Source organism: Trachemys scripta, chromosome 9 (assembly GCF_013100865.1).
Source record: "Trachemys scripta elegans isolate TJP31775 chromosome 9, CAS_Tse_1.0, whole genome shotgun sequence".
NCBI lineage: Eukaryota > Metazoa > Chordata > Testudines > Emydidae > Trachemys > Trachemys scripta.
In genome coordinates, this window is record NC_048306.1 from 41,957,582 (window position 1) to 41,970,211 (window position 12,630).

At 45.1% G+C, this 12,630-nt stretch overlaps 1 protein-coding gene across 1 annotated transcript; it reads left to right on the top strand.

Moving 5' to 3' along the window:
* The first annotated feature begins 1,314 nt into the window (after nucleotides 1-1,314).
* LOC117882405 lies at nucleotides 1,315-12,005 on the top strand. Its single transcript, XM_034780565.1, has 10 exons — nucleotides 1,315-1,509; nucleotides 2,045-3,499; nucleotides 4,531-4,623; nucleotides 6,029-6,133; nucleotides 6,482-6,591; nucleotides 7,332-7,526; nucleotides 8,966-9,128; nucleotides 10,007-10,172; nucleotides 10,359-10,453; nucleotides 11,094-12,005. The coding sequence occupies exons 1-10, from the start codon at nucleotides 1,353-1,355 to the stop codon at nucleotides 11,177-11,179; spliced, it is 2,625 nt and encodes an 874-aa protein (XP_034636456.1). The 5' UTR covers nucleotides 1,315-1,352; the 3' UTR covers nucleotides 11,180-12,005.
* Nucleotides 12,006-12,630: the final 625 nt, after the last annotated feature.

The window sequence follows — 12,630 nt, forward strand, 5'->3', positions numbered from 1 at the left end:
GAAGCTCTGAACTGCATGGGGATTCTAATTATTTGTATTGTAGTAACAACTAGGAGTTGCAGTCATGTACCAGGACCCCATTGTGCTAGGTGCTGTACAACCACCAAACCCAGCCGCTCCTGTTCTCAAAGAGGATTCTGTATTGCTTTGATCTTGCTTCCCAAAAATACTTCCAGGAAAGCTTCCTGTTATTTGTAAAACAGGATTGGGTTACATCGTGTCAGACTGATGACACATACTGATCAAGTTATTTCTGTGACCTCCATCACTATAATATCTGGGGCCCAGATCCAAAGGTATTTCGGCACCAAACTCTCAGTGAACTTCATGGGAGTTAGGCACCAAAATACCTTTGAGGATCTGGGCCTGAGCGACTACCAAGCTTTAATGGTGTTATCCTCAATGCCCCAGGAGGCAAGGGAGTAAAAGCCCCATTTTAAAGGTGAGGGACTGAGATACAGAGAGATTAAGGCCACGATTTTCAAAAATAGAACTCTAATTTTAGGCTCCTAAATCTTGATTTAAACTCCTGAATAGATGAGCTAATTTTCCAAAGTGCTTTGCTCCCCAGTTAAGACTGAACCAGGATTTTTCCTTTGACCTGACTTCAAAATTTCTCCGGAGCTGAAATAGTGGCTCATTTTGACAAATATTACATTGCTCTCCTGGAAGTGGTTAATGGCTGCCCTCAAGTGGGTGTTTGATCTATACCTAACCACAGACCTGGTTAAACCTGATGGATGTGGTAACCACGCTTCTTTCAGGCTAAATGGAAGGAACAATTAAGCCCACTTATGGAATAAGATAGCTAGTAGTAGGATAGACGCTACTGCCCAAAGCAATGGGTGGCATTGCAAAGTCAGAGCTGGACTAAGCCATATTCTCTGAAGGGTTTCCCTGAGACTGGTTACAAATGCAGGGTCTAGGAGATTGCTTGGTATAAAGTGTGTATGAGAGTCATAAAGCCAAGAGACAGCCAGCAGACCATGAGAGAAGCAGTGGTGAGCATAGCCCTGAGAGAGAGCAGAGAGACCCAGCTTCTGGGGGCACAGACTTGAAAAGGCAGGCTTGAGCAAGGAAACTGCCATAGCTGTTTATTTCTACTGTATTCAGGGAAACAGGACTTTATATACATTCTCTGTGATTGCATCACAGAAATACCTGACTTGTATCATCAATTTCTTCTCCAGGAAACAACCCACTAAGGCCCCAAATATTGGCCAGCCACGTAGGCAAAAAGGGCAACCACATTATCATATATGCGCGCGCACACACACACACACACACACAGATTGATTAGTGATATGACTTGTTGACATTAGCCATTGTTTTGTCTGGAAGGAAGACAGGTCATGGCGAGCACAAAGGGTTTTGCGGCCATGTTCTACAGCGAGCCATCGGTGCTGGGGCTCCTCTCGAATGTGATCAGCGCTTTCCTCGTGTGCCTGCAGAACTTTTCCTTTGCTCACACCAACATCAGACCTGAGGGAGTAGAAAACATCCTGGCAGGTGAGTAGGGGATGGGCTTTCTTCTGGAACAATGGATCGCAGTCCAATTGGCCTTAGTCTTGCAAGAAAGGCTATAGGTGAATTCTTTCTGCTGGGGGAATACACAAGAGTTGAGCCCAGACGTATGTAGATTGAAGTACACAGGTTATACACACGCTCTAGAAGAATGTCCCCCATCTTCCTGGGCAGCTGTGCCCTCCAGATTAAATCCTTGCTGTACCAGCCAGTGCCTTCCCATCTTCTGCTTAGCTATGTGCACTAACCCACAATGGAACTTGGGCTGATTGTACTGGGGTGGGTGTGGGGGGGGAGGGAGGCAGGAGCATTGCACCAGAGTTCAATTTAGAGACTCATCGTTAAGATAGGAAGAGGGGCTTCAGAAAACCAGTTGCCAAAGACTGCAGGACCAGTAGTAATACATGCATCACTCTAGGTAGCTCATGTATATTTGGCAACAGTGTTTCATTGTGCAAATCACCTGTTGATTGTTTATTTGCTAATGACACTTCTGTGTCATTTTGTTTGCCTCTCTTAGGGGTCCACCTCATTCTGATTGGAGGCCTGTCTCAACTCTTGGCTGGGTTCCTCGCCTTCCGGAAGTATGACCACTTGGGTGGCACAGCCTTTCTGGCATTTGCAGCTCTGTGGAGCAGTTATGGGGCCACCCGGGTCATTTCAGGGGCATATCCCCCCTTAAACAACACAACATTAGCCTCAGAAAATGCCACTTATCTCCTCCCCACTGATGCAGCCCAGCCCTCCACCAGTGAGAGTGCTGTTGCTGGGTTGGTGGCTTATATTTTCATTTCATTTATCCTCTCCTTCTGCTCAGCTACTGTGAACTACATCATGCCCTTCGTGTTCGGGGCCATCACCCTCACCCTGGTGTTCGAAGCGGTGGGGCTGTTTGGCCAGTGGGCGCTGGTTGTGTCAGGGGTCCTCGAGCTGGTCATTGTTGTCTGTGGGCTGTATGGAGCAGTAGCTCTCCTTTTCAAAGGCATCACCCAAAGGTATGTTCTGCCGGGCTTTGGGAACCCCCTCTTCAACGTCTTGCTGCTGGGCTCAGGTAACAGTGGCTCTTCCAAGACTATTGGGGAGGAGAAGAAAAAGAACACAAAGTATGCTGAGCCAATGGCCCTAAACCATTTATGTGACACCATTTCCCCCTTCATATTTGCCTTCTATGCTTTTGGGTACATGAAGACCTTCTACGTAGGAGCCATATGGGTTAGCATCATCTCCATCTGCCAGCTCTTCTCCAGCTTCTACAGCTACTTGCGAGACGATGTTTATTATACCACCAAGTTTGGCGTCCACAGTCTGTACTGGCTGGTGATGTCTTGGGAAGAGTTCACGCTGACTGTCTTCATCAGCATAGACAATGTGCAGCAAAGCAGGATGGGAATGATTGGAGACTGGTTCTTCCTGGCCACAGCTTGCATGCTGTTCCTGATGGCCTTCAATAAAGATGTTCTAGAGGTGCTGCAAAATGCTGCTTTCGTTCTTCTCACTATCTCCACCATCCACCAGATTCCAATTAGAGGCGCTTATGAGTTCTTTGGGGTTTCCTGCAGCCTTTACATGGCTATCTCGCTCTACACCACTTTTGCAAGCCTCATTAACTCAATAGGTGAAAAGGCGCTGATCCCTGTTGGTGCCCAAGTTATGTCCAGCTCAATGCTCCAGAGTGTACTGATGAGTGTCAAAAGCTACCTCATGAAGTCTAAGAATATCCCAGGGGCCACCATCTGCGAGGTCCCTGATGCCTTGTTCTACATCTGCAATGGCTTGGCTGCACTCTCTGCCATCCAGGGTACTTTAAATGACCCCATCAGACAGCATCTCTCTATTCCCTCCGTGCTAATCCCAGGAGCCATATTTCAGCTGTATGTGTGTAGGATCCAGGTCCAAAGAGGGAGAAGATTTGGGTCCGTTCTTCCATTCTGCTATGCTGCTATCTGGGCAACATGGACCTGGCTCCGGTTTGCAGGTAACAAAATTTCTTACTTATCTTTTGCTTATTCAGACCATGCCAATACTTTTAAGAAGCAACCTGCCAAGTGGAATGTAATTTTCATGTCTTCTTTACACTAGCAACTTTCTTGAACCAGAAGCATTCCTATAACTTGTCCATTCAGCCAGGAGATTCATTCCTACCCAAACCATTGCAAAGAGGCAAGAAAGTGATAACACGAGAAGTGTTCTGATTTGTGTCCACAGAAATGACCACAGCAGCAGTTGGTCCAATTACTTCATGTTCTGACAACTTCAGAATTCTATGGTGAAATCCTGGTCCCAGTGAACTCAACTGAGTTTTGCCTTTGACTTCAGTGCAGCCAGGATCTCACCCCTAATGATTTTTGAATCAGCAATCTGACTCTCCTAAAATAAGACCTTATAAAACTTTGATTCAGGCACCAGGAAAAACTCCAAGCTTATGCTTCAAAAATCTTCCGATATTCAATACACTTAGCTACTGTCACCAAAACAGCGCTAATGATAAGTGACCTTCGGAGCCAAAATTCCATTTTGTAGCTCAAAGTTAGCAGCATGCTCATATAATGTCCACCCCAACTCCCATTAAAGCCAATGGCTTATCTGGAGCTGGCTGAGACCCATAGGGAGTATGGGGAAAAGCTGAATTGCTCCAAGAATGAATTATGGATTTTGTATTTTTATCTCCCAACCCTTCTGAGAACACCAATTCACTAAGGCTTGTCTCTCTCACCAAGAGAAGTTGGTCAAATAAAAGATATTACCTCATCCACCCTTGCCTCACTTTTTACAAAGGGCAGGTAAAATAAAGTGGATTTCTTAGCCTTCTGGCTCATTGTCACAGAATCACCAGGTACTGCCTCTGCGTTAAAGATATTACACCCCAAATGCTTTTCACCTCAGATATATTTTCATCCTTTGTGTTTCTTTAAAGAGGTCACCATACACTAATTCAGATTACAATTCCCCCCTGTTCTGGTGTTCCACTGTACTTGCTCACAACCAAGTTTCCTGGTGCTATTTCAGGTCACTTACTGAACATTGATGCTGCGAGTGATGGAGGATTCACGGCAGGATCCGTAGCCTTTTTGGTAGTCAATGTCTTTTTAATGGTTATAGGTAAGTCTTACTACACTCATGGATTATTTGTTTTAGGTTAGCACCTACATGCCTCAGTCTCAGCAGGGACCCCATTATGCTAGCTGCTATACAAACATACAGACTCTGGCCTTGGCTACACTTGCAAGTTACAGCTGTAAAGCCTCCCCCAGCGCTGTAACTCACTCCCCGTACACACTGGCAGGGCACTTGCAGTGCTGTATCTCCCTGGGTACACCGCTGCAGGTACTCCGCATCTCCGAGAGGAATAACAGCTGCAGCAGAGTGGCTATGACTCACAGGTGTGAGTGCAAATGCTTGCAGCGCTGTACTAATCACCTTGTCAAGTGGCCAATCCTCTCCATTGTTGTGACTGGCTACAGGAATGCGGAAGTGCCGGGTTCAAAGCTCCTACGGCAGAGAAAAGCAAACAATTTACAGCTTGCTTTGAGTAAGTAAACGAATGAGCAGGGGGCCGGGAGTTCGGAACTTGCAAAATAGAGAGCTGACATGCTCCAAAAAGCACTCTCTCTCCCCCCAACACTCCCTGTCACAATCCACCTCACCCCCCCGTTTTGAAAAGCACGTTGCAGCCACATGAATGCTGGGATGGCTGCCCATAATGCACCGCTCCCAACACAGCTGCAAATGTTGCAAGTGTGGCCACACCACTGCGCTGGCAGCTGTCAGTGTGGACAGACTGCAGCGCTTTTCCCCTACTCAGCTGTACGAAGACAGGTTTACCTCACAGCGCTGTACAGCTGCAAGTGTAGCCAAGGCCTTTGACTCAAAGATCTTTCATTCTAAATAGATAAGAGACAAAGGGTGGAAGAGGTAACACAGAAGCAAAGTAACTTGTCCTAGTTCACAACAGCAGCAGAGCCAGGCTTAGAACTCAGGTCTCTTGACTTCTAGGCAAATACTTTAGCCATTAGGCCCAGTGCCTCCTAGTCAGTGCCCATGGAGTGGAAGTTCTTGGTTACAAAGGAATAAGCCTCTCTGAAGGATCCAGAAGGGAAAGTCACGTGAACCAAATATCATTTCAAGAGATAAGGTTCAAATAAGGTTGACATGCTAGACAGAGCCAAATTTCTCTTGTGTAACTCCACTCCAACTTCATGGCCAGCTGCTGTAAATCAGTTTATGGCCATTAAACATATTTCCATGTGAGGCACAATAAAAATGAGAGATTGTGGGTTTGGTAGCATTGCTTTCAAAACCTGAGGCTTAACTAAACTGGAGCCAGAACTCCTCTTCCCCCACCAAAGGGAAGGTTGATAAATGTATAAATGTTGATAAATGCGGTCCTAGGTTTGCTGCCCTCTGATTGGATTACTTTGAGTTAAGAATTGTGCATGTTACTGTAATATCTTTGCAGACCTTTCCATGACATGGGCCATGTTCTCTCCTGCTTCTCTTTTCGCAGCGTCCTATTCGAACCTGGTGCTCCTTTGCCTGACCTTTGTGATGGAGGTTTTGATCATTTGTTTTCTGCTGTTTACGGTGGAACACCTCCCAGTGCCCCTTGAGAGTAAGTCTGGGTGAGAAGTTGCAGATCATTCCTAATTTAAGGAACACAGCACACTGTGTCTAGGTGGGGAAAGTGTTCTGAGCGTGTTCAGAATGAAAAAGAAGCAGGAAATTTCTGTGCATTCTCAATGGGGAAACAAATGGTTAATGCTGTAAAATAATTCAAGCTTGCAAGAATGTGACATGCTTTGATTTCCACATGTTGCCAATGCAATTTTGCATGGGAGAATAAAAAACAGATTAATTTGCAATTATATGAAGCTGCCACACACGAAACAAGATTCCTCCAAGGAAAAGGCAGAACCTGATCCCTTCCCCATCTCCCATCTTGGGTCTTCTGTTTTTCTAGTTGTGATGCTGTCTATCTTCGGTGCCATCTGCATCTATGGAGCAACGGCATCACTAGCAAACTGCATATTTGGCAAAGACCTCATAATGATGGGACCCCCTCTCTTCAGGGTAAGAGTCCAGCTGCATGGTATAATGAGCTCACTCTCCATTATGGGTATACTAAATAAACAGTTATCCTGAGATCATCAAAACAGCCTAATGAATTCCAATGGGATTTGGACACCTAACTCACTACAGCTGTAGCATTGCCATGCTGTAGTGGGCTATGGACTGAAAATAAGTTTTTGTCCTTCACAAATAAAGGGACTGGAAACATGGAGAGAGGAGAGGCAGTGTAGTTCCCACCCCCTCAGACTCCAATCCCAGGACTCCAGGACTTAGTAGAACCAGTGGACCACAATCCAGGAGTTTAACAGCTTTAAGGAATGTAGGATGCCACAAACTTTTGGGGAATGAAAAGCATCTTAAATTGGGATGTTGAGTCTCTTCCCAGAGTCTTCCATTGTCTCTGTTAGCTTTAAATATCCTTTACAGTATTGTAGGCATGACCAAGGCTGTCACATGTAATTAGGGTTGATGGATTGGGTGGTTCAGATCCTTCCTTCCTGAGGAACTGCATTTCTGTCAGGCAGGTTGGTTGTTTCTTTATGTTTAGACTAGTAAGAAAGCTCTTGAAACACAACCCTTCAACGAATATCTGTGGGAATCATATAGGACTTTCCTTGGCCATTTCTGTAGGACAATTTTGTATAGCAGTCACATCCTCTGGCCACAGCATGGGATACTGGATTTAATGTGTTAGCATGTTCATAGAGTTGTGCATTTGTTGTTTCCCTGACCACTTCCAGGTTGAGATGACTAAGGAGGACACTAAAGATCCTCCACCCTGTTTCTGCCCCAGCTCCCATCGAACCAGCAGCCTGAGGAGCATTGCAAACTTGCTGAATGAAGGTGCAGTGTGTGGAGTACCTACGGACACAGTGTATGCTCTGGCAGCTTCTTGCAAACAGCCAGAAGCTATTGAGAAAATCTACAGAATCAAGGTGTCAACACAATATTGGCTGCTGTCTTTCTACCTAGAACTTTTGCATCTATCTGTAAACCAGCCAGACCTGTACAGATGTGTGAACAGCATGCCCCTCAGTCTGTCAGTTTGGAGTCTAGCTGAACAGTGTATTTTTACTATGAAGTTCGTAAATAAGCATAACAGAAATCCATGAGTCATATTTGGTTTTTAGTTACAACACTGTCAAACAGGATTAACTCATTGACTTTCATGGAGTTACTCTATACACACAGCTGTGTACTGAGAGCAGAATCTAGTCAGCTAAGAGCTGCTTCACTCTAGTTTATCTGGTAAACAGAGATGGGCCCAAAGCTAATGCTTGAATCCAAACAGCCCTGAAATATGTGACATCTGGGTCCAAATATGAATTCATCCTCTTCCTCTATAAAGGGCTGAGCCAGAATCCCAGTTCTTAACATCCCAAAATTTTGGAAAAATTCAATACACTTGATCCAGATCCAAACTTTGCAGCTTAAGCCCATCTCTAATAGTGTTTGCCTCCCCGTCTGTTCTCCATAAGGCACTTCCTTGGCTAGCCCAGAAAAACAGGAGTTATAGGCTCTCTAACCAGACATCTAGAATAAGTGTCAATAACACAGGCTCTCTTTATATTTCTTCATTCAGTGCCAAGTCTAAGCTCTTGCAGTCAATGGGGTAGTATAAATAGAATGTAAATACATTCCTACTGGGTTAGTCACCTGGCTTCACCAAAAGTGATGTAATTCAAGAACTGAGCGGTCCAGTGTATGTTGTCTTTCTTTTCTCCTTCACCACAGTCTGATCTATGATATACATCAAGGCAGGTTGTGAAGACTGGGAGGTGTAACTAGTACTTGCTAATGCCACAGAGTTTTTCTCACGTGTGTAGGTCAGAGCATCAGGGAATTGAACCAAACAGGTTTCCAGGTGCAGATTTGTTTGAGAACTAGTGGGACTCAGTGTCATTATAGCTGATTTACACCAGTGTAAGTGAGAAGAAAATCATGGTCCTGGATACAAACTGTTAAGAATTTGCTTGATGACTACAGGAAGGTTATTTTATACTATGCTAGTTGGGTCTAGAGCAGGGGATTTCCCATCTTTATCCAACTCAGGGCCATAAAGATAATTCATCCAGAGCCTGAAATCTGCACCTAATATGCACAAAATAGGGCAGGTTACACCTCTCTCTCCTTTTTAATATCCATGTATTAAACCCAGCAAGGACACAAGTTCCAGCATGCAATTGTCCCTCATGCTCTGAGTATCAGGATGGTGCATTGCATACTGGAACCCACTGTTCCTGGGAGTGGTGGCTGCAATGCAGGACTCAGCAGGTTGGTGTTTGACTGCAGGGGTGCACTTTGCAGAGATTTTCACTCTCTTTACATTTTTCTTAAAACATCTTCCTCCTCCTCCTCTTTTTGGTTTTCACAGGACAGGCCTCAAGAGAAGCCCATCTGCATCTTCATTTCAAACCTGGACCAGTTGCGAGCTGCTGCTCCCCCCTTCAGCCCTCTGCTTTGGGAGTTTATGGAGAATGTTTACCCTGGAGGCATTGGCTGCATCATCAAGAAAGGAGAATGGCTGAAGAAGTTAGGTGAGTATATCGGGCATCTTCTCTCTTATTGCTTCTTTCCTTTTCCAGGTCTCTGGCTTTGCATCTTCAAAGTTCACATCTCCCCCTGGGCAATGACTTGAGAGTATTCCATCCATTGCGGCCCCTGGCAAAGTTAAGGCATCTCCAGTGCTGCTCTCATTCCTCTTCCTAAAACGTTTAGCTGGAGCTTCACCACATGTAGGTGGAGTGGGTCGATGAGGGTCACAACATCAGGAGCCAAATCAGCCTCAGCATTGACCTTTTTAGGAAGGTTCAGTGTACCTGGGGCTCTCACCCCACTGCTCTTGCTTACAGCTACTGACCCCAAGACAATGGCTCCAATGTGTGGTTCGGAAATATAGGAAGACCAAGTGGACACTTTAATGGAGCATTTCATACTCCTGTTTTCCAACCCAACTCTTTTAGAGTTCAGCGAGATGCAACACCCAAGATATTTTAAAATCACATTTCTGTCAGCAGCATGAGTCACAGTCTGACCTTGTTTAAAGATGCTTCAGGGGATTATTTGAAATAAAGAATAACTAACTATTTGGGGCCAGATCCTCAGCTGCTGGAAGTTAGCACTGTTGTGCTCAGTTCAGCTGAGCCATGCTAGCTTACAACCGCTGAAGATCTGGCTTTTTGTCTTATGTTTTATTTCACAAATTCTTTCCTCATATTTACAAAGTCACCATCGGCCATTTCTGCTCTATGTTGATACTAATCCTCAGCAATTCACAGTTGTTAACTTGAACAAAGATACCTGTGGTATTGGGGACTTGCAAACTTTGATCAAATAGATATGATGCATTGTATAATGATGCACAATGTACTGCACCAAACTCTTATTTGCAAACTCGGTCTGTTTCTCTGACAAGGGGTTGGAGCAGGCTATGACCGAGTCGGGACCAAAGACAGCATAATGATCAGAGTGCCTGACCAAACCATCACCGTCCATCTCATAGACATGACGGGCCCCTTGGCCATCACCTCTGCTAATCCCAGTGGAGAGACTGACAGCACCCACCACGACATGGTCATCTCGTGAGTATCCTGTCGATTAATCAAGGGCTACAATAGTAGCTGACATTTCTATAGCAGACAGGAAAGATGTAGAAAGTGCTTATAGCCTTAGGCCTTAAGCCTTGAGTTGGCCCTGTGCAGAGGGGTGAATCTCACCCTAAGACAGTATGAATCGGTTTGTATTTTCTCTCCTTTTTTCCTCACCAGGCGTCTTGGCCACAAGCTAGAGGGGGTTCTCTGTGATGGGGAATCCAACGAGGTGGTGGCATCCACAGTGGTCAACTGCACAAAGATCGATGAAGGTGAGTTTTAGAGCCACCTCGTTTTTTCTTCAGCTGCCGCCATTAGCCTCAACCACTCAGAACAGTGTTCAGAGAGAAATGGCTCTCAAGCTCTGTACTTTCACAGCGCAAGAGATGGAAGGTAGAAACAATGGGCCACATGAAACTTAAGGCTTATAAAAGGAACAGTGTTTCAAGTATAGAGCTAGTTTTTCTGGGGCCTGAGGAACACGTCCCTTTCCAGGCCATTGGAGTAATGGTAGAACTTATAAGAGCTTCAGGCCACAAGGACATAGCACTTTGCTAGCTCTTAGAAAAAGAGCTGGGCTGTGTCACTGCTAATGAAAAACTGAAGTCTAGACGGAAGGGGTGGTTCAGTGGGAGGTGCTGTGTCCCCTGACTAAGGGTTGACCCAATGTGTTTGTATGGTGTGAGGGGCTGCTAGTTTTCTAGAGGAGCCATCTTGCTCCTGGGTCAGTGCCAGATCCTCATGGGCTTTTCAATTATTTGGCCTATTGGGGGGGTCTTTGAGAAAACTTGGCCCTAATGACCCTTGTGGTGCTGTCTCAAGCATGCTTTCCTGCATGGCCCCATTTCCTTTCCCTGCTTCTGTGACTCAGGGATCAGCAACTCACCTAATTTTCTGGTGCTTCCTCCCTAGGTGGCATCACCATCCTGAGAGAAGGCTGTGTGCCAGCAGCCAAGGTGCGGCAGATATTTGAAAGAGTGAAGAACGGAGCAGCATGAAGTTGAAAGAAAATCTCACTGAACAAAGAGCAAGATGCACTCTCCTTACACCAAGGCTAAGGGGGCCAATCCTTGTTTGAAAGATCTGATTCAATTAGCCCACATTTGCTCCTACAATGTTCAAGTGCATCGCTATATGTTACCTTCCAGATCCCACACTGAATCACTGAGGGACCTTGGGAAAAATCACAGCTTCTCTGATCATGCATTTACCTACTTGTGAAATAAAACTCATCCCCAGCATCTCACACAGATTACATGAGGTCTAATTCATAAAGTGCTTTGAGATGCCAGGATGAAAAGTGGGTAAGCAACAAGAACAGCCCAATATGACTTGCAGAGGTGAACGTACTGAAGCAGAGAGTCTTATCTGAGAAATTCAGATGCAATTATGGTGCAGCAGAGATTTGTGTAATTCACAAACGTAGGAGCCTTCATTGTATCTCTGTTTCTAGAGGTGATTCTTTTCTAGGGCCACACGCCTTAGAGCTTGTTGGAAACCAAAGTTGCCATCCCACAGGAAATTCTGATATTTCAACATTTGTTTGATCCCAAAATGGGACAAAGTGTTGAAAATGTCCACAGAATGAAACATTCCAAAAAGAAATTCAGTTTGGAACTGTTGAAACGCAAAAATATAATTCCTATTGGAAATGTCAATATTATGTTTCATTTATATATGTTATATAGGGACACTCTGGAAAGTTAATCCAAATTAACTAGAAGTATGAATTTAACATGTATAATTAACTACATTAAACACCTGTATGGACATTCTTATTAGAATAAAAGTGGCCTTAATTCAGCTGAGCTTAATTCACTGGTTCTCCATTGCCCTGCACCTTGTGTGAGCGTTAGCATTTTATATCCGTTCTGCATTGATGTCATCAGATCAGAGAGGTAGTGTTTTGGACCCACTTTGCACTAGTGGAAATGATTGCAAATGTGCAACAGAGATTCAGGTCCTAGGTACAGTCCTTAAATCACATCCCCTTCCCTCCTCCTCCCCTGCCCCCATCTTTCATAAGTATATTTGGGTGCTTAGTTCAGATTTGCCTCCCTTGTTTTTAAACCATCCATGATTTTATTCCAGTCTGTGCTATGGACTCTCTCTGCTCACCAGCTCGCCTTCAGAGCACAGGCTTCCTCTTTGCTCTGTCACACAGTCTCACTGCTGGTGGGATGAGCGTGCTACCTTCTCTACAAGCGTTGCCATCTAGAACAGACCACGTTAGCTCTCTGACTCCTGACTCATCCCCTTTATTATTGCTATGACATTCACACCTAAAGTCCCATGCAGGATCAGGGCCTCATTAGGGCAGACTCTACGCAGAAAGACAGTCTCTGCCCAAAGAGCAGGCAACCAAAACTTCCCTTCACATTGCTACTGGGGTACCAGCTAGAGTCTTAAACAGATCAGAGCCCCACCACACTCAGCACTGCACACGTGT